This window comes from Lethenteron reissneri, chromosome 18 (genome assembly GCF_015708825.2).
Source record: "Lethenteron reissneri isolate LAM-NWPU_2019-01 chromosome 18, ASM1570882v1, whole genome shotgun sequence".
Classification (NCBI taxonomy): Eukaryota; Metazoa; Chordata; class Hyperoartia; order Petromyzontiformes; family Petromyzontidae; genus Lethenteron; species Lethenteron reissneri.
This window is the reverse complement of record NC_083796.1, coordinates 3,667,201-3,693,060: the sequence shown is the minus strand read 5'-3', so window position 1 is coordinate 3,693,060 and position 25,860 is coordinate 3,667,201. Positions and strand designations below refer to the sequence as shown.

Here is a 25,860-nt window from a genome sequence, read left to right as displayed (position 1 = left end):
CCCTTCAAACCCCCCCCCTTCAAACCCCCCCCCCTTCAAACCCCCCCCTTCAACCCCCCCCCCCTTCAAACCCCCCCCCCCCTTCAAACCCCCCCCTTCAAACTCCCCCCTTCAAACCCCCCCCCCCTTCAAACCCCCCCTTCAAACCCCCCCCCCTTCAAACCCCCCCCTTCAAACCCCCCCCCTTCAAACCCCCCCCCCTTCAAACCCCCCCCCCTTCAAACTCCCCCCTTCAACCCCCCCCTTCAAACCCCCCCCTTCAAACCCCCCCCCCCTTCAAACCCCCCCCTTCAAACCCCCCCCCTTCAAACTCCCCCCTTCAACCCCCCCCTTCAAACCCCCCCTCACCCCCCCCTTCAAACCCCCCCCCCTTCAAACCCCCCCCTTCAAACCCCCCCCCTTCAAACCCCCCCCCCCTTCAACCCCCCCCCCCCTTCAAACCCCCCCCCCCCTTCAAACCCCCCCCCCCTTCAAACCCCCCCCCCTTCAAACCCCCTTCCCTTCAAACTCCCTCCTTCAAACCCCCCCCCCCCTTTAAACCCCCCCTCCCTTCAAACCTCCCCCCTCCATCAGCTGTTTACATTCCATAGCCTGCACAGAACGCCGCACGGGTCACGTGGTTGCCGAGGGTATCCGGGGCATGCGCAAGCGCAGTGGGATGTTTACGACTCGGCGGCGGTGGCGGCAGTAGTAGTAGTGGTGGTGGCGTCAGTAGTAGTACAGTAGTAGTAGTGGTGGTGGCGTCAGTAGTAGTACAGTAGTGGTGGTGGTGTCAGTAGTAGTACAGTAGTGGTGGTGGTGTCAGTAGTAGTACAGTAGTAGTAGTAGTGGTGGTGGCGTCAGTAGTAGTACAGTAGTGGTGGTGGTGTCAGTAGTAGTACAGTAGTGGTGGTGGTGGTGGTGTCAGTAGTAGTACAGTAGTAGTAGTAGTGGTGGTGGCGTCAGTAGTAGTACAGTAGTGGTGGTGGTGTCAGTAGTAGTACAGTAGTAGTAGTAGTGGTGGTGGCGTCAGTAGTAGTACAGTAGTGGTGGTGGTGGTGTCAGTAGTAGTACAGTAGTAGTAGTAGTGGTGGTGGCGTCAGTAGTAGTACAGTAGTGGTGGTGGTGGTGGCGGCAGTAGTAGTACAGTAGTGGTGGTGGCGGCGTCAGTGGCGGCATGGCGGAGGCCGTGCGGCCTCGTCGTAAACAAAGACAGCGCGCGGCCCCGGCCAAGGTGGGTCGTTCTCTCGCGGGGCTCACCGCGGGTGACCGGGGGAGTCTGTGAGACCCACAGACTTTGGGTAAACGGGTCTGGGGGGGGGGGTCTCAAACTCGGGGAGTTTCTGGTATCCCCACGGACATTTCATGTCTCCGGGGTCATGAAGCCTGGGGTCATGGGGCACAATGTATTCATCCAAAACATTGGCTGCCTTGGTTCTTGAGCCTTGGTGTCCCTGGTTCCTGAAGTGTTTTGGGTCTCAAACTCGGGGAGTTTCTGGGTTTCCCCACGGACATTTCGTGTCCCCGGGGTCATGAACACTGGGGTCACGGGGCACAATGTATTCATCCAAAACATTGGCTGCCTTGGTTCTTGAGCCTTGGTGTCCCTGGTTCCTGAAGTGTTTGGTGTCGTAGAAAGTGAAACCTTTGTTTTGTATGTATGTACAGTACAGGATTGAACATGTGTGGCTTAGGTTCCAAAGAGGTGTCTTGTTTACGTGTCAAAAGCCTGGGTACCATGGGTCTCGCAGCCTTGCATCTCTGGATGACATAAAATCTGTCCCTTTGGTCTTAAAACCTGTGTTTCTCTATCCTTAAGTGTGGATTCTCAGGGTGCTAGTCTTGAATGTTGGGATATCTGCAGGGACCGTAAACATTGGGGTCACTGTTCCAAAGCCTGGGTTTTATTGGTCCAAAGGCCTGCAGTCTTTTAGTCCCAAATTCTGGTGGTATTTAGGACTCGAAACTTTGCGCCTCTGATATCCAGACTGTATTTTCTGAGTGTTAAAGCCTGGCTTCCTAACGTCACAAACCTTGATTTTACGTGTCTTCTTAATTCCTGGGCCGCAGGTCTTGGATTTCTGGTTCCGAAATCATGGGTTTTCAAGAGTTCTACAGCCAGGTTTCTTGTTGCCTCAAACCTTGGATCCTAGAATCAAAAAGCATTGGTTCCTGGAGCCTAAAACCTGATCACTTCAAGATTTCTTGCCCATATCTCTGATCCCTGTAATTTCTACCTTTAATGAACACCTGTAGTCTCTAACCTAGAACTTAGAGCCCCCATGACCCAAAATCCAATTCCAAAGTCCTTTGCTTTGTATGTCATGGAAACGTAGCATAAGTTTAAATTCATGGGGCTTTACAGCCCCAAATATTTTCGTCAGCGCTTGTGTGGGAATCTCGTGTGCTTGTCATGTGCCTCTTACATTTTTTCCGCTGTATTTTTTGACAGATTACGTACTTACTATATTCAGTACTGTGCAATGTTTTGCTGGTTGACCGAACGTGAATCAACGGAGGACGTTTACATAGCTGAGTTTATTGGCAAACATGTTAATCATGGGTTCTCATGTTTGCTACTGAAATTGCCTCCATGTGTGTATCTCATGAAGAGAGACCCATTGTTGTGTGCCTGCGTTCTAGTTTTATCGCTTTGTCACTTCACCGTTTATATACTGTTGTAGAAGACGCTGATGACCAAATCAACCGGAATGCACCTCATCTCTTCAGAGCTCAGAAGCTAGGCTATATTGACCCTGGCTAGTACTTGAATGAGTAAGCACATTGCGTAACAGGTGTTGTAGGCTGCAGCGCTACGTTGTGGGCATTGCCTTAAAATCCATCGTACTGTACTACTACGGTGCCACAACTATGCTCTTTTCATCAACACGCACTAACCAGCATGGTGATTTATGGTCTGATAATCCCCACTGCCCGAACGGTGTGGGGAGCCTTCATCCAGCAGTAGATTGACAAAAAATCTGTACATGTGCATGACAAGAGTAGACGGTGAGGAGGTTAATTTTGATCTGTTATCCACGTGTTGTGAAATTTTAACACGTGTTTTTGTTCTAAATGGACAATATTTTTGTGCATGTATAATTTCATGTCTAACAGTTCACAGACATAATGAATTTCGATTTAAAGCTTTCGTGACTGCAGGGATTCATCTTCTTGTTTCTTTCGGTAAAGTCACGTAGAAGGGAAGTAATAAAATAATAAAAATAAAACATAATAAAACATTATTATGTTTTATTTTTATTATTTTATTACTTCCCTTCTACGTGACTTTACCGAAAGAAACAAGAAGACATAATGAAGTCAACATTCAGTAATTGGACACGTATTAAAAACAAGTTGTCATGCTGGGTTATAATGGGAACTTCCATTTTTGCGTGTGGATGTATTTGTACAAAAGGATTGTGGTCACGGAAAAATGTATATGCACTTCAAATAACACTCATGCACCGCACGATCGAACCCACACAAGTTAATGTATCAACGTTACTTTGTAAAAATCTAAATACCTCTTTATTGCCAAACTTACTCAACTCTACACAGATATGAGGTATGTTGTTGGTGAGCTGCGTTGTACTTTGGTATAAGTTCAGATGTTCTTTAATTTTATTTGATTTTGAAATCGGCCTCTGACTGAGGGACGCATACAATATTTCCCAGGAATATCAAAAGGAGCTTATTTGGCTCCCTGAAATAAAAACCAAAACAGTACCTTTATTAGTTAATCCACATGATATGAAGTGAATACATGTTACAGCTGCCATTGGTATTCTAAGTACAAGTAACATTGCTTCATCTCTGCCTAGGACAAAAACAAGTTATCAAAGACCTACGATGATGTTGAACAACCCGGACCTCCCAAAGCCACAAGAGAAGACTCTCAGGTGGACAGTTCTCATGAAATCGCTGGCGAACACAGAGTACGTGGGGAGCAACAGCGTGAAAGAACATGCGCTGGACCAGAGACGCCAGAGTCCTTGCCCAAGGCGCCGGAGGAAACTGCCAAATTGGAGAGCGCACAACCGATTCTCCCGGACGCGTGGAAGGCTGGCGATGTGGGAAAAGTACAAAAACTGCTCCCAACTGCCCCCACTGATGTCTCCACGCATGTAGACTTGGCAAAGGATTCGTGGACAGACTTGGAGTCAGAGGTTCACGTTCCCGAAGGCCGACTGGTGGGCACCAAATGTCGTGTTCCGGCAGAAGCGCCTGCCCCTTTGTATCCTGCGCTGAGCCAAGTGGAAGGAGAAGGTGCAGCACTTGTGGAGGTTTCAGAAGAGGCAGCGGATCTTGTCGAAGCATTCCCAAGCATGGACGTGGGGGCATCGTTTGAGTTGGGCAAAAGTACGGCGGTACTGCACGTTGCCAAAAGTGCTGAGAGGTTGCGGTCCCACAGGGAACTTGTCGCGCAAATGAGCAGCGTGACCATCGAGAAGCTTTACCCGGAGTTACCGAGGGAAGTGGCAGACGAGAGGGTTCACGCATCACAAGAGAAAGAAATTGAAGAGGAGAAGGTACAGTTTCTCAAATTTTCAATGAAAGTTTTTAGGTGTGAAAAAATTCACACCCCCAACTATTAGAAAATTGCTAAGATTTAATCAAGAGTCGAATCATTCATTGTCTATTTTTTCCTTTATATGCCTAGTTTATTTTCTGTATATCATATAATTTCCAGAAATTATAAACGATCAAATCTTGCATGTATGATTTGCTGCATGTGTGTATCATGCGCCTCAAATATGCCGTCAAAAGTGTGCCTCTTATTTCCCAAATTGGTCAAATTAAATATCCTTAAATGCCTTTTTCTGTTCTGAGATTAACAGTAGGCATACAATAATCCTGAGATTCATCTTTTGAAATCAATTCTTACATTCCAAGTCATGCATGTGAAAATCTGATTACTTTTTGTGCATGCCTATTAAATGGCGTAAAAACACCTGCTTCCACTAACCGGCACCGTTTATACAAATTCAGTTGCCTACCCTAACATGTCTCTTGCCGCAATGCCATGTTCCTGTTTGCAGGAAGCCGATGCAGCTTTCTCGTACGAGCAGCTGCGCATGCTCTACCCGTGCTCCTGGCTTGAGGGCCCGGTGGCAATGGTGACCATGGAGGAGGAGTTTTCGGCGCAGGCTCGGCAGGAGGGCCACGAGCTGCACGAGCTGCTGCTGCACTACCTGCGCTGCCGGCGTGAGCTGCTCTCGGCCCAGGCTCAGCTCCAGGCCATGCTGTCCGAATACAAGGCCCTCAAGCGCCGCCTGTGGATCTTCACTGAGGGCCAAGCCACTGCACAGGTTAGGGGGCAGCTCCTGTGCTTCTATAGCCACCACAATACTACTGTTGCCTCTGATGTCAAACCTTTGAAACGTGTCGTGGCCACTTTGAGTCAACAGTCTTGTTTTTGTGGCTCTGTGGCAAAATTAGAGACTTGATAGAGGCTTGTGACCCACTGATGTTCGATGACGTTTTGTTTCCGTTGCACACTTCATCCAGGGCATATGTGCAGACAAGGTGAAGGTTACTGGGAAGCACCACTTCCAGACGGTGGAGCTGAACGCCGGGGCGTTCACGGAGCTGCAACGGCTGCTCAAGGCCCGGTCGGAGCTGCTTTACCAGACGCTGGCACTGCACACGTACACTTCGGTGCTGTCTCGCTTGCAGGTGGAGTCCTACCTCCACCACCTGCTGCGCCAGACACCCGCCTTCCGTGCCTTCACGCACAGCGTGGACAGCCCCCCAGGTCTCGCCTCGCACCAGGGTCTGCTTCAGTGGCGCAACGATCCGGTTCACCGCTTTTTCTCTTAGATTTGTAACTCTTGTTTCCCGACAGTTTCACTGCCCCACAATGTTATAATTAATGTCCAAAATTGCTGCTGAATTGTTGATGCTGTTTTTCATATTTTGGTGGTTGCCAAGTATTGAGGGTGCAAGTGCATGAAGATAACAGAATTTAATATTTATTATCGAAAACAATCTTTAGAGAAACCTATTATTTATACAAATTATTTGGCAAATGATGAATGTGGTTAGTTTTTATATTATTCAAAAATTAACTAGCTGTTACCCCTTTGTTTCCTCCTGGTGTTTTAACTCTGCATTGTTCACTAATATTTTAAGAACAAGACAACTATCCCATCGACTGGAGTTGCGTGCGTCTTCTGCGATTGTATTTGCGTCCATCGGGAGTTACTGCTGCTCACAGATGCCCACTTCTTTCTGCTCGTTTCAGAACGACGCACTGCGAAGTCTAAGTGCACGGTCAGCGAGCTGCTGCAGCTGACGAGAAGCGTCAGCGTTCTGTTCGGCTTCAAGCGTCGATCTATCGCCGATGCACAGTTCAACTCGGACGTGCAAGGGTGGCTGCAACAATTGGTGAGCTGTCGTCGGCTCTCCTCGCGCTGTCAAAATCCTCCCAATCACCTGTGGCCTTTCTTGCTCTCTCTACGATTCGTGAGCGAGCAGGATGTATTCTTCCGTTTGGTTTGTAATCCGTGTTGTTTCTACACAGGTGGCTGTGCTCCTGAGGGTCGGCTCGATAAATGAGGATATTTTTCTTTTGAACCACGTTCTTCGCTGCCCAGCAGGAGTGGCTGAGTGGGCTGCGCCCTTTTTGCAGGTAAGGCAGTTGCTCAAAATAAGCCCAAGAGCGACACAAACAAAAAAGGAGCCATTGTTATATTTCACAATTATTTATCCATCTTCTTGGTTCTTTCGGTAAAGTCACGTAGAAGGGAAATAATAAAATAATAAAAATAAAACATAATAAAATAAAATTCTCACGACGTTTCGGCCACAACGTTCATTCGGACGCTGTCTTTCCGACAGCCCTGTTCTTCACTTGAGGACGGCTGCTTGCGTTGTGGCCGAAACGTCGTGAGAATTTTATTCAATTATGTTTTATTTTTATTATTTTATTTTTTCCCTTCTACGTGACTTTACCGAAAGAACCAAGAAGATGAATCCCTGCAGTCACAAAAGCTTTAAATCGAAAATTATTTATCCATTTCATTCATCTAGTCCTGCTCTACAAAAGATTGAGGTTTTGGTAATGTGAAGGAAAAAAATCATTTTACAGTGACAGTATTTGTGTTGTAGCACATTATTTCGCTGTTAGGGCTGCTTTAGCTTTTCATGCATTGTCTTGACAGTGATATCACCAATGTGTGTTGTTGCTCACACCTGAAAGTAAATTTAAGGTCTTGCTCCTCATGACCAAATCCCAGGACACAAGCCTAGGAGCTAGTGGTGTGACATTTTATTGATTCATTGATTAATATCTAATCTACAGTTTATGATGCATGTGTCGAACCGCATGTGTAATTGCAAATGTTTTTAGATTCTTATTGTTTGTAATGTGTTCCAATCACCCTTGCTCCCACTGGTGGCGGGTACTTTCTTGCAAAGTGAATTAAGTAGTCGATTTAGCAATTGAACTAAGACTCTAAATCGCGACAGTTCATTGAATCCCTGGGAGTGTGAATAGTCTCACCTCTGCTAGGTACGTATCTACATGATTTTTGCGTTGATTTGTAAAAATTATCAAGCCACACACACCGTGTATAGCGAATAGGTTATCATGAGCATTGGTGTCACGATCTAACAATTGGCCGTTTGTGTGATTTTTCAGATCAGAATGGGCGAAGGGCCAGGGATTGTGTCTCGGTTTATGAAGCCTTTGGCAGTGCTCATGTCACCTGTGCGGTAGGTTTTGCTACACTTTATGCACTCCCAGGTTTTGTTGTGCCTATTATGAATTTCTTGATTTAATTTGAAGGCTTTTTCTTCAACTGAGATTTTCGGCGCTGTTCGATGTTTAGCAATCGCAGTGAGTTCCTGTGCCAGCTGAAAGCGGTGGAGAAACCGCCATTCCCCGTGTCGGCTCAAGCCGCCGGTGAGAAGCAGCAGCTCTGGACGTTTGTGGATGAAGCCGGAGAAGAGGTGAACTTCGTGCACCACAAATCATAGCTCCGTTGACGATGGCTGTGCCAAAGTTGGGCTTTGTATGCGGGCACCAAAGACATAGAAACTGGCTCGCTTTAAGCTTTGTTCCACACCTTGCCCTGTGTTCTCATCTCGGCGCTGGCTCACGAGAGACCCACTGGCTGATATCTAGTTGTTGTCGATTTTTTTTTGGTTTTTTATTAAGCTACCCAGCCTCATCAACAATTTGTATTTAGAAAGTATGTGTTGCTCAATATAGGTATTTATAATGGGACCTTTTTAAAAACTTTTATTCTTTACCATTTATTATATTTGGTTTCTCGCACTGCGTTTTGAAATGTACGTGTTTTGTTTTTTGGATTTGTACGTACTCTCACCAGCTTTTTTTTTACCGGATTTAGTGACTGCTCCCCTTGCTGAGTTGACGCTGTGTTTGTTTAGGAAGAAAATGAAGACAGCTGGCTTCTACTGCTCGAAAATGACCTGGTCGCACTCTTCTGCCAGTTCCCTTTCCAAGAGCTCTTTCAGAAACTTCTGGGAATGCAAGGTAGCCGGCCGACTTGTCTTCATTTGCTTTTCTGCTGTCAGAGTAATTAGTCTGCAGCGTAGCTTTAGTTAACATTCACTATGACTCGGTATAAGTCCCAGTTTTGGAATTTTGAACTGTGCCATTACTATTATTGATATATGAGATAGGTCCATGTAGCATATGGAGCCTTTGCAATTAATATTGAACCATAGGATTCATTATAGGGCCTTATTTTGTCAGAGCATCAGGAATTAACACTGAACCCAAGGAATTTCCATGGGTCTTATGTGGTTGCTCCCTGAATCTCGGCAATAATTTTATAGGAATTAATGGAAAAGAGATAATTTTTTCAATGATTTGATACACGTATAATTGTTTTATGAATCAATATATATTTTAGAAAACTTTGAATCGGTATCTCTCTTGTTGCCGGTTGTATCGTGCTTTGCTGTGCTAACATTATCAGGTGCTTGCTAACATTAGTCGACATTTAACTGAGTCTCCCTTGAACTGTGGGATGCGATCTGACACGGAGCTTGGCAGTGCGTCTTCGGTCTGCAACATTACGCGGGTTATAAATTGTATTGTTATTATAGGCCTAACAGGACATCTTTCCAAAATGTTTACAGCATGAACATTTCGATAATTGATACACCTATTGATAAATAGTTTTCAAAGTATTTCACAGTGTGGGGGTGTATGTGTGTGTCTCTATATATACGTGTATTATGTGTATGTGTGTGTTTTAGATGATGGCACGTACACAGTGGCCCAATCAACAAGCGGTGAGATGATGAAGCTGCTGGCTGTGGCGGGAGCTGTCATCGAGGTCCTGGCCTCAGGCCTGGAAACCTTCAACAGGGTTCGCTATCGACAGTTTGTCAAGCGCATCGGGCAGACGATGAGGTGAGGGGCCGGTGGCACGTGCCCCCAAGTCACCCTTTGATCAAATTGTGTTGTCGTTGTAATACTCAATTTTATTTTCTGAGATGCTTTAACTTGACGTGAAACTTAACACCCAGTGAGGTAGCCGGGTGGTTCAGGGGGCTAATACCGTGTTAGAGGACACAGCCAGCAACAATAAGGTGCTGGGTTTGAATATGAGTTTCAGCCACCGAATATGAAATTGGATTCTGAACTGTAACAAGTTGATGGTTTTTCCCAAGTCACCAATGATTGTACAATAAAATAATCATATAAAATGTGTGTAATGATAATACTGCCCAGTTAACAGGATTGATTTGTCTCTGCTTGTCATCGTCGATTAACTAAGATGTTTATATACCTCCTCGGATAGACGTACAACATATACGAAGTAAATATTAAAGATTCCTACGCACGCAATCCGATACCTTTATCGCGAGCTCACTTTGCGTTGTGCTGTGCCACCCGTGCTCGGTCCAGGCTCACCGTGTCGCACGTGAGCGACTGCTGGAGCCGCTTTTCTCAACAGCACCGCGATTCCGTCGCCTCGGCTGCCGCCCTTCGGCAGTACGGTCTGGGCAAGCTGCAGGCCGAGTTTGACCAGCTCTTTCTCCGCACGGCCGCGTTCGTGATGAGGACTAAGCGGTTGGTGATGCCTCCTTTGTCAATCTCCACTTTTTTTCTTTCCCAATTTGGGCCCATTTATTCCCTCCATCTTTGTTCGCGACCAGCTCTGTTGCTTCAGTCATACGTACACCCCAGATTATTCAATGCTCTTTATTACATCAACGCCTTTTTTGTCTCGCTCTACTTTTTATTTGTACTTCAGTAAGGATTGTGAGTTGTGGTACATTTTCTGTGTTCATTTGTGAAACATGTCCAAACCATTTTAGTCTTCTTGAATTTTTTAACGGATGTTTTTTTCTTGTATGTATGTTGAACTTCTTTCGCACCACACGTAGCCAACCATGCTTATTGGAGGTGCGATGGGTCAAAAGAAAAATGTTCGCGCGTTGCAAAATGTCAAGTCAAAAAGTCTGAGCGTCTCCCTGCTCAAATGAGCAATGAAAATTCTACATTCACGTGGCGAGCATCTGCGTGGCATTTATAAGCAACTGCAATATTAAGGGAACGAGACAAATGATGGCAATGATTTTACTTTGCACAAGCAGAGACTGCGTACAAGGCCATGTGCACAGTTACATTGCTATTGGTAGAGATGTTGGTGGGAGGTACGCATGTCGCTGCATGTCAATAGGTTGATAGCATAGGCTGCCCATGCTAGAGAGAGACCATGCTGTGGTGCAGTCATGAATTAGTAGGACACATGTGAACTCATGTGAGCTCGTTTAGACTAAGTTTCTTGCAAGGGAGAACTCACCTGCAAAGCCATACATTGTTCATGCAAAAAGCTAAACTACATGTAAAAACAGAAATTTTTTTTATCATCTTACTATGTGTGAAGCTTTTTTGCGACCAGGTGAGATCCCATTTCGGAGAATTTTCTGAACCAGGAGACCTGGTTCAAGGGAGATCTGACATACAGCATTGCACAGTTGTTGTTCATCGGCATACCACCGTGTTGTATAAAGGGGACCTAATATTTAACCAGTTGGTGCAGTTTTTTTTATAATTGTACAACACCCTTGCCTGAATTGTTTTTGGGCGGTTGTGGTTACAGTTGATCTGGTGGGTTGGGTTTTTTGTTAACTCGCTGTGTGATGCCGCGTGTGACCTTCGCCGTATGCTGCACGCAGGTTGGGAATTTGGCAGTTCATGTCGGAGATGCCATACGGAAGGCTGTCCATGCCCATGCTGTGGCGGCTATATTGCAGCTTGCATCTCTCAGAGCGTGAGGGGCTGGAGCCATACATGCGTCTGTCTGTGACCGAGTGCAAGGCTAAGCTACTTGGTAATTATAGTCAACACATTTGCAGCTCGATCCAGATGTATTTCTTATTCTCTACATATTTTTTTTCTTGAATTTAGTTCCTGGTGTGCTCAAATTTGTTATTTGCAAGGAAATCAATCGGTACGCAAACATACGTGTTGTTAGTGTCATGAGACGGGAAATGTTCCTTTCAGAAGTATTTCAGCTTCCTATGTGGAGCTTTGAGTGTTATCTCCTGATATGCCTGGATTTTCTCCTGGTTGTCCGGTTTATTTTCACAAGCCAGACACATGGAAATTGGCCAATCATCCCAATGCTGTGTTGCAGTAAGTGAAGTTGGGATAGGCCAGCCCTGTAAATTATTTTGTTGTTGGTGTTCGTTTTTTTTATCCTGAAGACAAAGAGTTTTGCGACACGTTTGAAGAGTACTTGTCCGGCCTGGATGAGTCAGAGGCGATCTTCCTTCTCACCGCTTTCGGAAAAATGGCCCAGGCACAGAGAGAGGATGACGACGAGGAGCTAGTGAGCACCATAACACTGGAGATATACCGGGTAAGAGCTGCTCATCATTATGCAGGGTTATGATTGTCTACACACAACGTCTTCTGTACAAATTAGGAGGTCTTAAAGGGAGATGCAATGTATAAAATGTAATTCTCGTAGATACCTATAATCTGCGAGGAGGTAGAAACACTGGCAGAGCCAGTGGGGGAGTGGGGTGGCACATGCCCCCCCAATGATCCAATCGAAATCCCTAATTGCGATAGGATCATTGGGGTTTATTAGTAATAAATCAGCATTTTGTGACCCCCACTGCCACTGTGTAGCATATTATTACGTGCCAGGGACACTATGAGATGAAAGGACAATAGTCTGAGTACATAATTGGCAATAAGTAACAGCAAAGCGGTTAGAGGTGACTCACAGAATTGTGCGCAGTTGCGTATACAGTACACGACTTCCCTGAAGGCAAACACCTTCAGCGAGCGCGATGCCGATCACACACGGTTTGAATTCGACCCTCGATCGATGGCTGCGCTATCGCCGCACACACGTCGAATAAAAAGCAAGGGACAAGTCCTTATTTACTAACAATTCCTATCATTTTCCATTGCTGGAGGGGTTGCCCCCCCTACCTGAAAAGCCTGGCTCCGCCATTGGGTAGAACGAAACACCTTCATTGGTGATTCAATGAATTGTCACGATTCAAGGTGCTAGACTCGAATTCTAGAATCTTTTTTTATTTCAACATTGGTGATAAATCTACAAGACAACAATAGCTGCTTGTCTGTTTGTTGGGTTACGTCTTCCTTTTAATCCTAGCAGTTCTACCCAAGCGGATGACTGCGTTGTGTTTTCAGTGTCTTGCCTCCGGGGTCTGTGCCGTCAGGTCGCATACGTGAGCGCCCAGACCAGGGAGCTGTGCTCCAAGGTGGGCCGGGAGCTGCTGGTGGTCATCGCCGGTGCTCACCCATACGTCGTGTCGCTGCTGCTGGCGCAGGCAAAAGACAACCTGGACCAGGTCGGATTGGTGCGTCCAGTAGACACGATCTTTTAAAAATAATAATGCTGATTTCTATAACAGTGTTATCTATTATTGTATGTATGTTGAACTTATTTCGCACCGTACGTAGCCAACCATGTAAATCGGATGTGTGGGGGAGGAAGGACAACAAAAACACAAAAAGCAGTTCTAAAGAAATTAGTTTTCAGTCTAGATTTAAAAGTGCATAGCTCTAGTGGCTTCCTAATATCGGAATGAAGAGCGTTCCAGATAGCCGCAGAAGCGGCTCTGAAAGCGCGCAGTGCAGTGACCATTCTTTGTTCGATCACCAGCCACAAAGGAAGGCCATCTTGTCGTTATAAAATTGGACCTCCAACCATCACAGGAGACGTCTGATTAAGATGATCACCCTGAGTTGCAATGATGTAGATTACACCAATTTAAATATATTTGAATGACATGTAAACTTGTGCATTTGCATGTTTATGTTGTTTGCCAAAATTATTACTTCATTAAAGCGGTGGCAAAGGTATTAGTGAGCAAGTATGAATCTGCAAATCCATTATGATTTGTTCCTTGCAAGAGTTTCAGAATGTAATGCCTGTGTTTAGATTATTTGGTAAGCCACTTCGAAGAGCCATCATGTGCAGGCAGGTCACTTCGGAATAAGTGCTAATAGCTCAGGGTGCTTTACCTGGCAAGCTAAGGTTTTGTGTTTGACTACGTACGTGGTGTTCAAGTTATTTGTACTTGTGGTTGTAATAAATATACGGTAAGCCCATCAGCTGGCTCTTTGTAACCTTATCCATCTCTTTTCAGGATGTGAAAAAGTTAACCCAGGTGTTATGGTTATCTAGTGCTTACTTCCGAGGGATTTTGCTTATTTGCAGAGCAATGGATCCCTTAATTTATCCTTAATTTCCTGTAATTCCCTTCCATATTCACTGCGGTTTCATGGCTTCCTCCGGCAGGCTGCTTTGTACCTCTTCAAGGAGCTTCCGTTGACTTGGTGGCGGCCCACGTCAGAGGACATGATCCTGCTTGGGAACTGGTTGGTTGAGAATGGGCTCCTGACTGTTCAGAATAAGCTCACGTGCCTCATCTTGGAGGGCATGAACTGGGGCCTGAATGCACAGGTGAGTGAGTTTAGTGGACACCAGTCTTTAGGCAACCCATCGTCATTCACCATAGTTTATGCACCAGATGATGGCCTCTTGATTCCATCGCCTGTGATGCCACAACGTTTCTCACTCTTCGGCATGGATTGATCTCATCTCTCTCAACAGTGGTCCTTCTGTCGAGTATTCTTTTTGGCTGTTGCTCGAATTGTGTATTGGCTGTCACCCTTTCTAGCGATGTCTCTTACCAATCAATCCCCCTTTTTTCTTGATTGGTAATATTTTTAGACTTTATATTTATATGGGTGGAGCGGTTGCCCAGAGTTTAATGCACTCCACTGTCAACCTGACGTAGTTTCTCTGCCACGGCTAACATCAGCAGCGAGTGATATCTGAATTGGTGCTGGCTCTTTCACTTACCTTCTGCCCCTTTACAAACCTGCACTGATTCACACGGAATGCAGTGCCCTTCATCCAGCAGTGGATTAACACACGTCCGTAAATTATGAAATGCTTTTTCAAGTTAATTTAAGCTGATTATTTTATTTACATTTTCAAAGCAAAGTTATATTCATGACCAAATGATAACCACTGAATATCTTGGACATAGAATTGAATTACATCTTCATTCTGTATTTAACGTGTCCTCTATAATACTGTGTCACTTTAATCGACTGCATGTCTGCTACAGGGCACTGGCCTCGCTGTGGATTCTTCTGTACATCTGGAGGTGGCCTTGCTGGTGATGGAGGCCTACCAGCGCTTCCTCGCCAACAAGCCATACGGGGGCATCATCAGCGAGAGCATCAAGCAGGTAGCTGCGCTCGCTTTGAGTGAAACCGATTGTGACATGCATGTATGTATGTTGAACTTTGTTCGCATCGTACGTAGCCAACCATGCTAATCGGAGGTGCAGGTGAAGGACAATAAACTAAACACAAAAAGCAGTCCTAAAGAAATTAGTTTTCAATCTAGATTTAAAAGTACGTAGCTCCAGTGGCTTCATATTATCAGAAGGAAGAGCGTTGCAAACGGCCGCAAAAGCTTTGACAGATGAACATAATCCATTATAATTGATATTACTAAATCAACCCCCCGCTGATCTTCACATCTGATAGACATACTGTGATGACATCATCTTACTCTATTTAAGACCGGAAACGAATACTTTTTTACAATTCTGACAAGTTGCTTGATGAAACTGGTTGTAATCACCAGCGAAATGTTGTACTCAAATTGTAAATGTTGTGGGTTTACTTTCCAACACACTGGTGTGCTGAACTAGGAATAATTGGCACATTTTGTTTACATGACAAACCTTACTAATTGGTTCTGTCGGGTGGTGATGCGTAACGTCACATATTTACGTGATCTAACCCAAAAACCTTTATTATGAATAATATTGGTCGCAAAAGTTTACGTGCTCAACATGCTATTGATCCTTGGCAGTCCCAGTAATGTAGTTCTATAAATATCCAGTAAGAGCACTTTACCAAAGGGGGGCATCTGTGCACTGTTGTTAAAGACTCAGAAGTTATGCATCTTGATGTAGAGTAGAGAGAGGATCGTTGGCAGCTCTGTTGGGGTCCCTAAGCCAGTAGGGACAATTCAATATCTTAGGTTTTTTCGGTAAAGTCACGTAGGTAAAAATAATAATAATAAAATAATAATAAATGAAAATAACTAAATTAAATCACGACGTTTCGGAAGCAACACAAGCCTCCGTCATCAGGTGTAACTGCTCCAGTAAAATTACTGTAGCGTGTGGAGCAGTTACACCTGATGACGGAGTTCTTGTGTTGCTTCCGAAACGTCGTGATTTAATTTAGTTATTTTCATTTATTTTATTATTATTTTGACCTACGTGACTTTATCGAACAAACCTAAGAGTATGAATCCTTGCAGTCACGAAAGCTTCAAATCTAGAATTCCATATTCCTAAGATAACAGCCAACTTCTCCATATAGCAACCATTGTAAACTTCCCACAAAACTGTTTTAATTTTATCACACCTTGCCTGATCGCAGGTGTCGTACCTGGCCAGCGTGGTGCGTGCCAGTCAATCTCCCGAGAGCATCTTCAATGCATGGGCGTGGGAGCTGGTGCTGCGGCTGAAGCTGCACCACATGGACTGGATCCTCCCAGGGGGGGCGGGTGTGACGACGCCGCCGCCACCGCGCGCCGTGCCGGACTTGGCGGCCGACACGGAGCTGCACCCCCTGCGCAAGGCGGTGGCCGCTGGGATCCCGCTGGGCTGCTACCTGGCGTTGTCCATCACCACGCTGGGGCACAGGTGCGGTGGCTTAACATTCATGTGCAGAGAAAGCTCTGTTATCTGGCACTTCACCATCCGGAATGCTCTTATTAGACGGCATCTGTCATAGACGGCAATACAAATCCTCCTCCATGTATCCGGAAAAATACCAGCAGCCATCCGGCATCTTGCCGTGCGCTTATCATAGATCTTTTGTTGTTTACGGAAGTTTTAGGACGCTGCCGAGTGATAGCAGTGATGGCAGTCTGTACGTATAGTACTGTACTATAATATACTGTACTCTAAACGGCCCCACTGCTGATCTATAATCAACTTAGAAATCTGTACAACTGACTGGTGGGTACCTCTGTAAAATAGTATATAATTTATAATATTGTAAAAATTTTGGCTTAGTTTCTTTCTTGAAAAGTACTTTTGGTGAACCATAAATATTACTCTCAGATAACCGGCATATTTGATTAACCGGCACCCTCCATTCCCCATGGATGCCAGATAACAGAGCTTTTGCTGTGCATGTCTTAGCCCTTTTGTCAATCCACTGCTGGATGAGGGCTTCCCCACTCTGCGTGCACCGTGTGGGTTATTTTATCACACCGCACCGCGCACTGGTCAATGCGCGTTGGTGAAGGCGGGGCAGCATAGACGTTGGCGCATCGGTCACAGATCAGCGATGGCGTTTCGTGCGCTGCCCTCTGCTGCCTACCAGGTAGCACAACCGTGGAGATGCCTATGACAACCTGACGTGCATGGTGGTTGCCCACTCTGAGATCTGATGAGATCTTCCTCATTCCATGTGATTACTAGTGATTCGGTCGTCGGTGTTGTTACACTATTACGAATGAGAAAAAAGCCTGCTAAAATTCACATTCAGGTGCTTTGTAAAAGTCCTTCGTTTCTCTCCTGACTTCACTGCATTGGCATTGTGGTAAAACGTATGGGAGTATGTATGTATGTTGTACTTCTTGTGCACCGTACGTAGCCAATGGCACATTGAACCAGAGCATTAGAGTCGTTTTGGGTCGTGTCTTCCTCTGATCTTTTGTGGTTGTCTTTGTCCCCCCAGTGTGGAAGAATTCTGTGCAAAGGGCGTGCTTTTGCTTTCCGCACTGGTGGACGCTCGCTGCCTCCGGGCCACCGTGTTCACTCTGGCCAAGATCCTGCCCCGCTTCTACTCATGCCCATTCTACCTCCTCAAGAACCAACAGTTCCGTAGTCGACATCACTGCCTTACTTAAATAGCCACTCACGTATCCTAGCAATTGACTATCTAATGGTTCACTTTCCACAAAATGGGCGAAACAGTTTTTTAAAATACATTTTCCCCATTGTTATCATTAAGACATTCTTGTACCAAAAACTTGGACGAAACATACTCTTTGGTTCTTTCGGTAAAGTCACGTAGATACAGTTGGCAACAACACTTAGTCTTGGCTCAAAGTAAGTTTCCTCAAGTTGCTAAAAGTAGGGTTAGAGCCACCAGTAACAGCTTGGAATTTTTGTTGTAATTTCAATGATTGTCGGCATTGCCCGTCCCAGATTTCTGCAGCTGGTGCAGACGTTCCTGCAGGTGGACGGCGGGGTGGCGCAGGGTGTGACTCAGCAGGTGACCCACAAAGTCACACAGCATTTCTCCAGCGCCCTGGCTTTCGGAGAAAATGTCCGGCTCCTGAACAGCGTCATACAGGTGTCTGTGTGTGTGTGTGCGCACCCCGGTAGTGTAGTGGTTAGCGCACTGCGCTACAAAACCAGTGACCCGAGTTCGATTCCCGCTCACCACCAGTGACGATTATCTGAACCGGTCCTCAGGAGGTGCGTTATGTAAACATTGCCACTAGGGAGACAAAAGCGGCTCGCCATGGTGCTTGGCCACCCCACCCCCTCGTGTGCTGTGCCAGCCCGAATAGGTGCTCGCTAACAGCTCTTGCCCCAAACAGTCTTGTTAAGGCTTTACGGGGATCTTTGTCTTTTGTGCGCACCGCACTCCATGTCTGGCTCACTGCTGGTCATGGATCCAATTATGATCTTGTTAGCCAGTCGTGCAGTGATGATGTCAATAGAAAGATACTTTTGAGGAAGGCCAATAGATGTCATTGCAATTCTCCTTCAATAGTTCTGGCTCAAGAACCTCGGCACATAGTGTGGTGTTGCAATGCGTTTGGAGGGAATTGACATCGGATAATATGGGAGGCAACTTGATCCAGGAACCTGTGCTTGGGCAGAGAACTCAAGAATTAGAATGTGTCGTGAACTGTGCAACAGTTGCACTAACTGGCAGATTGAAGGAAGTAATGTTGAGGTATTTTGGCAGAATCCATTTTAATTGATGCTTCTTCACTTGCCTAGCGCAGTACTCTGTCAATATTCATAGACAATGCTTGTTGCATTTCAGACGCATAAAAGTTGACATTGACAATTACAACGTACAGCCTCTTAAATTAAAGTCACAAACATCTCACCTCAAGTGTGGCTTTATGCATAGACAAGAAAGGAGCGCATTGTGTCCAGTGCCTTAGAAGTGACTGGAATGCACCTTGGTGCGAGGAATTAAATGGGAGAAACCCCCGCCCTTGTCGAGTATCCCCCTCTTCATCGCCTGGTGCCTGTGGGTTCCATGCTGCCCCTTGTGCCCCCTATGCATCACCTGCACGCTCAATAGCCCCCCCCCACTGGTTGTTCCTTTCTCAGAGACGTCCGTCGCAGCCCTCTCCGTTGTGACGCCCCTCTTTTTGCCCTCTTTTTCTGACGGCCCTTTTCCAGGCCCATGTTTCCGACAGCTGCCACCCGGGAGGTGTGGGTCCTGCGGCCGTGCTGGACTTCTGGTGCCAGCTGCTCACGAGTTTCGGGGGCTGGTACCGCGAGCCGCTCGGCCTCTTCCTGCTTGACCAGCTGTGCAAGGCGGCTTTCTACCACCGGCCAGGAGGAAGTTCTGCACAAAGTCTTCTACCTCCTCCACAAGGTGACCCAGGGGAAGGAGGGCCAGTGGCCTCAATTGTATAACCTCATTAAGCTGTCTACGTGAGCATCTCTGAGTCTCAAGAACCCTTTTTAAGGTGTGTTCTGCATTGGAATGTTTGGCCAATTTTTATGATTTATTTTCGTGTGAGGAAATTGGAGTGCCTGGATAAAACCCGTATTGTGCCTTATTAGTAACGGGATGGATGACTTTCCAGTACATACCGGATGTAACAATACAGTATTGTTTGGATGTATATACCATCTAAATATAATTGTATCCCAAGATGCTTTAGGCATGGGCCCGCAAGATGGCCAGCATTGAATTAAATCCACAGATTGTTCACTGGATGGGATCTATTTGTGGGTTGATTCTATCTGTACAGTGCTCTGAGTGATATCCACTCGCATACATGCACAATGCTCATTAATGGAATTGGCCTAACATTCCAGAACCCTCTAGAATAAAAAATCTTGAGACTCGGTGAGGCTTTACCAGGAAAATGCAAATGGAATGGTTAAAAGTGATGGGTTTTCAATGGAATGACCGGTATTATTCATTTAAATAGTATCATTTTGTCCTGTGTGCCTTCTGTTGGTTTGCCATCACAGACCGCCCTCGGGTACCACGGGGACAAGGGAATTGTCTCGTCCCTGATCAGCTGGGTGGTGTCAGGAAATCCAACGCCTTCTTTCATAGAGGGAGAGGCGAATTCTTCAGAGGTGAGGGAACAGTGACAAAGATAAAAGATATCCCCTGTATAGCCTTAACAGACTGTTGGGGCAAGTGCTCTTAGCGGGCACCCATGAAGGCCGGAACAGCACACGAGAGGGTGGGTGGCGAGGCACTACGCCCGGCCGCATTTGTCTCCCTTGTGTCGATGTTTACACACCGCACCAGGTACTCATTTGAGTCGACCTAGCGGAGGCCCAGGACCGGTTCAGATTATCGTCACTGGTGTTGGCCGTGATGCGGGAAATGAACTCGGGTCGCTGGGTTCATAGCGCAGTGTGCTAACCACTACACAGACAAACTTGTGCTCTATGTTCTACTTATGTTGAACTTCTTTCGCGCCATCAACATTTGTCATTTGGTATTATGCGTGTAAAGATGCATTGATGCAAGAATCCTTGATTTTTTTCATGCGTACATATGTTGTATGTCATAATAATGATTCATTTTTGATGTATCACCCTATTATGCCGGAGCATCTCCGGACCGCTTTACCTCTCATCTCTAATCAATTTTGAAAGGCACCCCAAGTGGCAGCTGTCTCTGTAGACACAAGATGACTCAGCACCTGGTCTACAAACAGGCATTGTTCTGCCAGTATGAGGACAATAATTGCTCCAGTGTAATCCCAAATTAGTAATTTGCGGATCATTTTCTCCTTTGAAAAATGTGGATCCTGACGCTGGCACACAATGGCCAACTCTTGCGAATAACGTCACGAAATCTTTAATGTCTGTTGTGAAACAGATGGCTTTTATTGAGGCTTTTACACCCACAGTGATAATCGCTGGCTGCCGCTCGATTTGTACTTGTGACCCTCTGCACCAAGGACCAAACACGCTTCCACTCAGCCGTGTTACTGCCCAATAGGTTCACATGTCCCCATGCAGCGACTCGTGGCTGCCATTTCCACCATACTATGCTTCTGGTGTTCTGGCTCCAAATTCCTGTTTACCCAAATTGATTTCTATTCTTAATTGAATTTGTGGTCTGTAGTTGTCCTCGGTCGACTCAGCCTAAAATGAACATCTGTTACCGTGTATCATTGTCTACCCCGGAGATACAAAGATCACCAGGAGTGCATGGCTTTGAGTCATGCCACTCTACGAAACACGTGCTGTGCTAACCCAAATAGGTGCCCGCTAACGGTCCATATGCCTTCACGAGGAGTGTTTTGTGTTTTGCAGGTGTGGTTTGCATGGACGGTGCTGAACACAGAAGCAATCTTCGAGGAGGACTCCCAGGTCAGGAAGCACGTGGAGTTGGAGTTGCAGACGAACCCCATGTTCAGCCCCGAGCAAGCCCTGAAGGTGCAGGATTCACAAAAACATCTCTAACCACACACCTCTGTTGTTGCACCTTCTTCATTAACACTACTTGTTAAAATAAACATGCAATGCGGATATTATTACTGCTACTTTGCTTGTAACCGTGCAATAATTAATCAGTTAAAGTCATTGCTTTGCTCTTGGTACCTTGACTACATCGTTATTTTAATAGTTGACTTTTTCACTTATCTCTTGCATGTGATTGTTAACGTGTCCCTGCAACTGCTAGAGATGCTACATTCACAACAAAGTAAAACAAAAGTTATTGTGTATTGTTGCATGCCTAGTTATTACACAATACAGGTGTGTGTTTACAACATTTATTTGCGGGTTGCAGTTGTTTATAACACTCGATGGTCAGTGGTACTCGTTAAATTGCTGTCTTCGCAGAAGGCACAGAGCAAGCTGAAAATGCCAGTGGCGCCATCGCCCCAGCGTCTCATGGTGTACCGCTGGGCACAGCAGGCTCTGGTCACACCAGAGGACCACCCCGTGCTCCCTCTCATCTGGCAGAAATTTCTCCTCCTCTACCTGCACAGGCCAGGCCAGGAGACCGGGTATGGGCACCATTCACAGTTGCAAGCAATGCAGTTGGAGGTGACCTGGTCGAGCAGGGGTCAGAGCACTGAGCTGACACTGCAGAGATCCTGGATTGTGAACCTGGGTTCTAGCTGCCACTGATTAAAGCAGATTGGTTAATTGGTGGTTTCAGCCTGACTGACAATGACTGCACAAAACAAACATTACATTCGCTGAGGTTTTTTATATATATTGTCAGAGGTCTGGCTCTGAGAAGTCAATATAGGTCTCAGTGTCATGCGATGAACATTTCACTCTGTAGCAGGACATGCCAGAAATTGCAACGCCCTACTGTGTGGATTAAAAAGGTCACTTGAAGAGAAGTAGTTCTTTGATATCTCCTTCAGCGGACTATTAACATCAGGTGACATGCTGCTCTGAAATCATTCAGAATGGTCACTTCATCTCATACTTTGACAGCGATATCACAGTATTCATAAAATTGTGAAAAACAGAAAAATGAATGCACAATGAATGAATACATGCTCGCTGTGCGAGTCATACGCACGCTGTGTTTGCAGGATGCCATACGGGGGCAGCGTGGGTAGCCGCTTCTTCCAGGCGCCGGCGCAGCGCGCTCTGCTGGACAGGCTGAAGAAGCGACTGGCAGAGCTTGCCGACTACCACCATGGTGCCAGCAAAGCGGTTCGAGCCCCGCAGACCTTCAATGTCGGCACCACAGGTCCACCAGCGCCTCCGGTTCCTACATCATCGTCGTCGCCTGCACGGCCGCAGCAGCCTCACACCTCTCCGTCCGCCCCTTCTGCTACGGCTGCAGCGACTGCGCTTGAACTGCACAAGGAGCTTGTGAAGTATGCTGCTGGTCTTAAGTTATTTACTTAATTGCTGTGTCGCTGTCCTGTTGTATTAAAGTATCGTCACAGCCACAAAGACCAAAGATTCCCCACATAGCCGTAACATACTTTTGGGGCAAGTACTGTTTGCGAGCACCTATTAAGGCTGGCACGGCACACGAGAGAGAGTGGCTGTAAAACACCACGCCAGGCCGCCTTTGTCTCCCTAATGGCGATGTTTACATACCGCACCAGAAACTAATTTGAGGCCGAGTCGACCTAGGGAATGCCCAGGACCTGTTTAGATAATCATCAATTGAACTCGGGTTGCCGGGTGCGTAGAGTAGCGCGCTGACCCCTGTGAGAATGCTCCCCAGCGTCACAACCACACGCACAGGCACACACTGCAATAGGATACATGCACAGACATCCAGATACATCCACAGACATGTACATAGATACACTGACACAAAGATAAACATGCGAAAATGTGTACAAATATACATACAGAAAATGGTAAACAAGCTGTTGAGCGAGAACCTGTTAAGGCCTGCATGGCACACAATGGGGTGGCATTGCCAATACTGTACTCAGCTACCTTTGTCTACCCCACTGCTGATATTTACACACTTCACGAGGTACTAATTCAAGGCTGAGTCGCCTTTGGGGAGTCTCATAAACACTTCAGGTATTCGCCACTGATGTTTTCCGTGGCTGGGAATAGAACTCGGGTCGCCAAGCTTTGTAGCAAAGTGCACTGACCTCACCATGCCACCTCACCCCCACAAAAGACAAATATCCCCCAGTATAGCCTGAACAGACCATTAGGGCAAGTGCTGTTAGTGAGCACCTCACTCCTACACACACATGCACACAGATATATACACAGAGACAAAGATGCACACACAACTTGTTAAGGAGCCTCAATCCCGGGATGAAGGGTTTATGTAGTAGTGAGGCACATTCACCTCTAGGGTCCCCACTTGTGATGTGTGCCTCGTGTGTTTCACCTTCTGGCTGCCCCAGGCTGTTTCACCTGTTCCATTGTTGGCTTGATGACGAGAAGCTGCAGGGCGCCGACCTGTACCTCCCATCTGTTCCTCTGCACTACGACCCCCACAGGATGGTGCGCATCTTCAACAACGACCAGGTGAGGGTGCTGTATGCTTACTCAGTGTAAATGTTCACTCACGTGGTTGGTGCTTTTCTTTGAAAACTGACATCGTTGTGGCCATCAATATTGTCACTATCATCGTAATAAATATAAATGTTTATTTTTTCATAATTATACCAAATATTGCGGAATGGTAAGTTTGTGGGAAATCATGCCTGTTGAATATTATTGTGTGGATTGTTGAGATGTTATTAAGTGTCTGACACTGCTTGTTATTAGTGATATCAGATAGTTTTGACAGCAGATAGGTTTATAACAGACTATTTGTTACCATAGAGTGATAGACTGATAAGGTGATAAGATATAATATGATAGCAGATAGTGGTATGAAGATACTGTACCTTAATGTAGTAACATAGTGTGACAGCAGATAGTGTAACAACAGATAACGTGACAGGTGATCGGTATTGTAATGAGTCTGAGTTTGACACGTTTTTGCTGCAGGACCTGTGGCTGGAGTTTGTGGACATGACCCTGATAGGTCGCGACCTTGCGGGATGCCGTAACGATTGGCTGAAGGAGCTGCAGAATAATGGTGTTTTGACCCCTGGCAGCAACACGGCACCTGGGGGTGAGTGTCCAGTGTCCAATTGACCCCTTCTGTTACCGCTATCAATAATAACGAGGCTTGCACAAATGCGTCAATTATCATCGATTCTTCCGCTCGCGAGAAATTGCATCAAATCACATGGGTACAGATAGATTACTTCTTATATGGGCATATTATTAGCAAAGATATGCCAATGCGGGATTTTGGCTGATGGCGTGAACTTGGCTAAACAAATGAGACAGGAAGAATTGAAGGAGGTGTTTTAAAGAGATGAAAAAGAATAGATCCGTGAACCTAATTGCAACCATTAATTGTGACTTCGTATAATCAGTGTGGGGCTGAGTTATTAGTGCTTAATAATGACTTATCATAATCGTTTAAATGGTAAATAAAGCATTCCTATTAACGTTTGCCGAGCCAATAAAATCATACATCCTCTTGCAAACCTGTTGTCACATGGAATTGCAAGTTGTTGGAATAAACAATATTTGCCTCTAACCACCGAAATTATTGTAATCATTTTTAAAAGTCCACGTCGCCTACAAGACCCTGGCAGTCTCCCTCGCGAGCACTGCCCAGACCCAACCCTTGCTTTGCCACGTTTGTCGTTGAGCAGAGCTTGGGAAGAGCGTAAGCCGGGGTTTACCTCCGAGACCCAAGCGGCCTTGTGAGCCTCCCCCGCTGCCCTGGCTGAAGGCCCCGGTGCCGGCTGTGGTGGCGTCCTGCCTGTGCGACGACCGGGTCGCCGAGCAGCTCGTCGCCAAAGACCTGCAGGTGCTGCAGCAGCAGGCCTGGTGAGCTTGGGAGGCCTGCTGAGTGTGCGGGGGAGTGTGGTGGGTCTGGTGAGTGGGATCGATCTGCTGAGTGTACAGGGCCTGATGAGTGTCGGGAGGTATGGTGAGTGTATTGGGTGAGTGTGGTTGGTGATTTTAGTGTGTGGCGAGCAGGTGTGTGTAATGGTGAGCATGTGTGGTGAATGCCCTGAAAAGCGCAATTAATTGCATCATCAGAGTATTTGTCTTGAATAATTTTGCAGTTATTGATTTCAATTACAGTTTTACACTGGTGTTGACATAGCTAAAACAATTAAACAACACATTGCTATGCCCTGATGTAGCACAAAGAATTAAACATTTTTGCAAACTCAACTGTGTATTATTTACATTGAGCTGAAGTATTGCCACAGTGCACTACGGGGTCTCCGTGAGACTTATGCTCATCACATGTTGACGCAAATAAGTTTGAAATTCTCTTGATGATGATTGTGATGATGACACGTTGATGATATTCTCAACCATGGTTATGTCATGACTCGTTGGATTTTCTTTTTCCTTTTCCACGTATTTCCAAATTATAATATACAGATAGTCCTCGAGTTGCGATGGTCCGACTTACGATATTTCGATCTTACGATGGCAGTTAAGTTAAGTTGTCTCAGTGTTCAATGCATGTTCAAAGTTTTTATAGCAGATAGGATTGTTTCCTGAAAAAACTTTCTATTAAATTGCAGTTCATATAGGTAGGCTAAGAATTTACCTTGTTTTTTTTACTTTACATTTTACTGTGCAATA

At 45.9% G+C, this 25,860-nt stretch overlaps 1 protein-coding gene across 1 annotated transcript in view; it reads left to right on the top strand.

Moving 5' to 3' along the window:
• Positions 1 to 800: 800 nt before the first annotated feature.
• The window catches only part of EPG5 (ectopic P-granules 5 autophagy tethering factor), a 45,851-nt gene continuing 20,791 nt past the window's right edge, over positions 801 to 25,860 (top strand). Inside the window, 28 exon segments of the mRNA XM_061553477.1 lie at positions 801 to 1,213; positions 3,804 to 4,511; positions 5,022 to 5,291; positions 5,491 to 5,737; positions 6,227 to 6,369; positions 6,506 to 6,613; positions 7,625 to 7,698; positions 7,815 to 7,935; positions 8,380 to 8,485; positions 9,217 to 9,373; positions 9,872 to 10,036; positions 11,149 to 11,303; positions 11,680 to 11,834; positions 12,673 to 12,813; positions 13,758 to 13,922; positions 14,596 to 14,718; positions 15,932 to 16,197; positions 17,243 to 17,383; positions 17,716 to 17,863; positions 18,937 to 19,092; positions 19,094 to 19,135; positions 19,744 to 19,854; positions 21,052 to 21,174; positions 21,583 to 21,749; positions 22,293 to 22,583; positions 23,592 to 23,715; positions 24,184 to 24,310; positions 24,906 to 25,083. Coding sequence (XP_061409461.1) covers positions 1,157 to 1,213; positions 3,804 to 4,511; positions 5,022 to 5,291; positions 5,491 to 5,737; positions 6,227 to 6,369; positions 6,506 to 6,613; positions 7,625 to 7,698; positions 7,815 to 7,935; positions 8,380 to 8,485; positions 9,217 to 9,373; positions 9,872 to 10,036; positions 11,149 to 11,303; positions 11,680 to 11,834; positions 12,673 to 12,813; positions 13,758 to 13,922; positions 14,596 to 14,718; positions 15,932 to 16,197; positions 17,243 to 17,383; positions 17,716 to 17,863; positions 18,937 to 19,092; positions 19,094 to 19,135; positions 19,744 to 19,854; positions 21,052 to 21,174; positions 21,583 to 21,749; positions 22,293 to 22,583; positions 23,592 to 23,715; positions 24,184 to 24,310; positions 24,906 to 25,083 — 4,769 coding nt within the window. The 5' untranslated portion in view covers positions 801 to 1,156.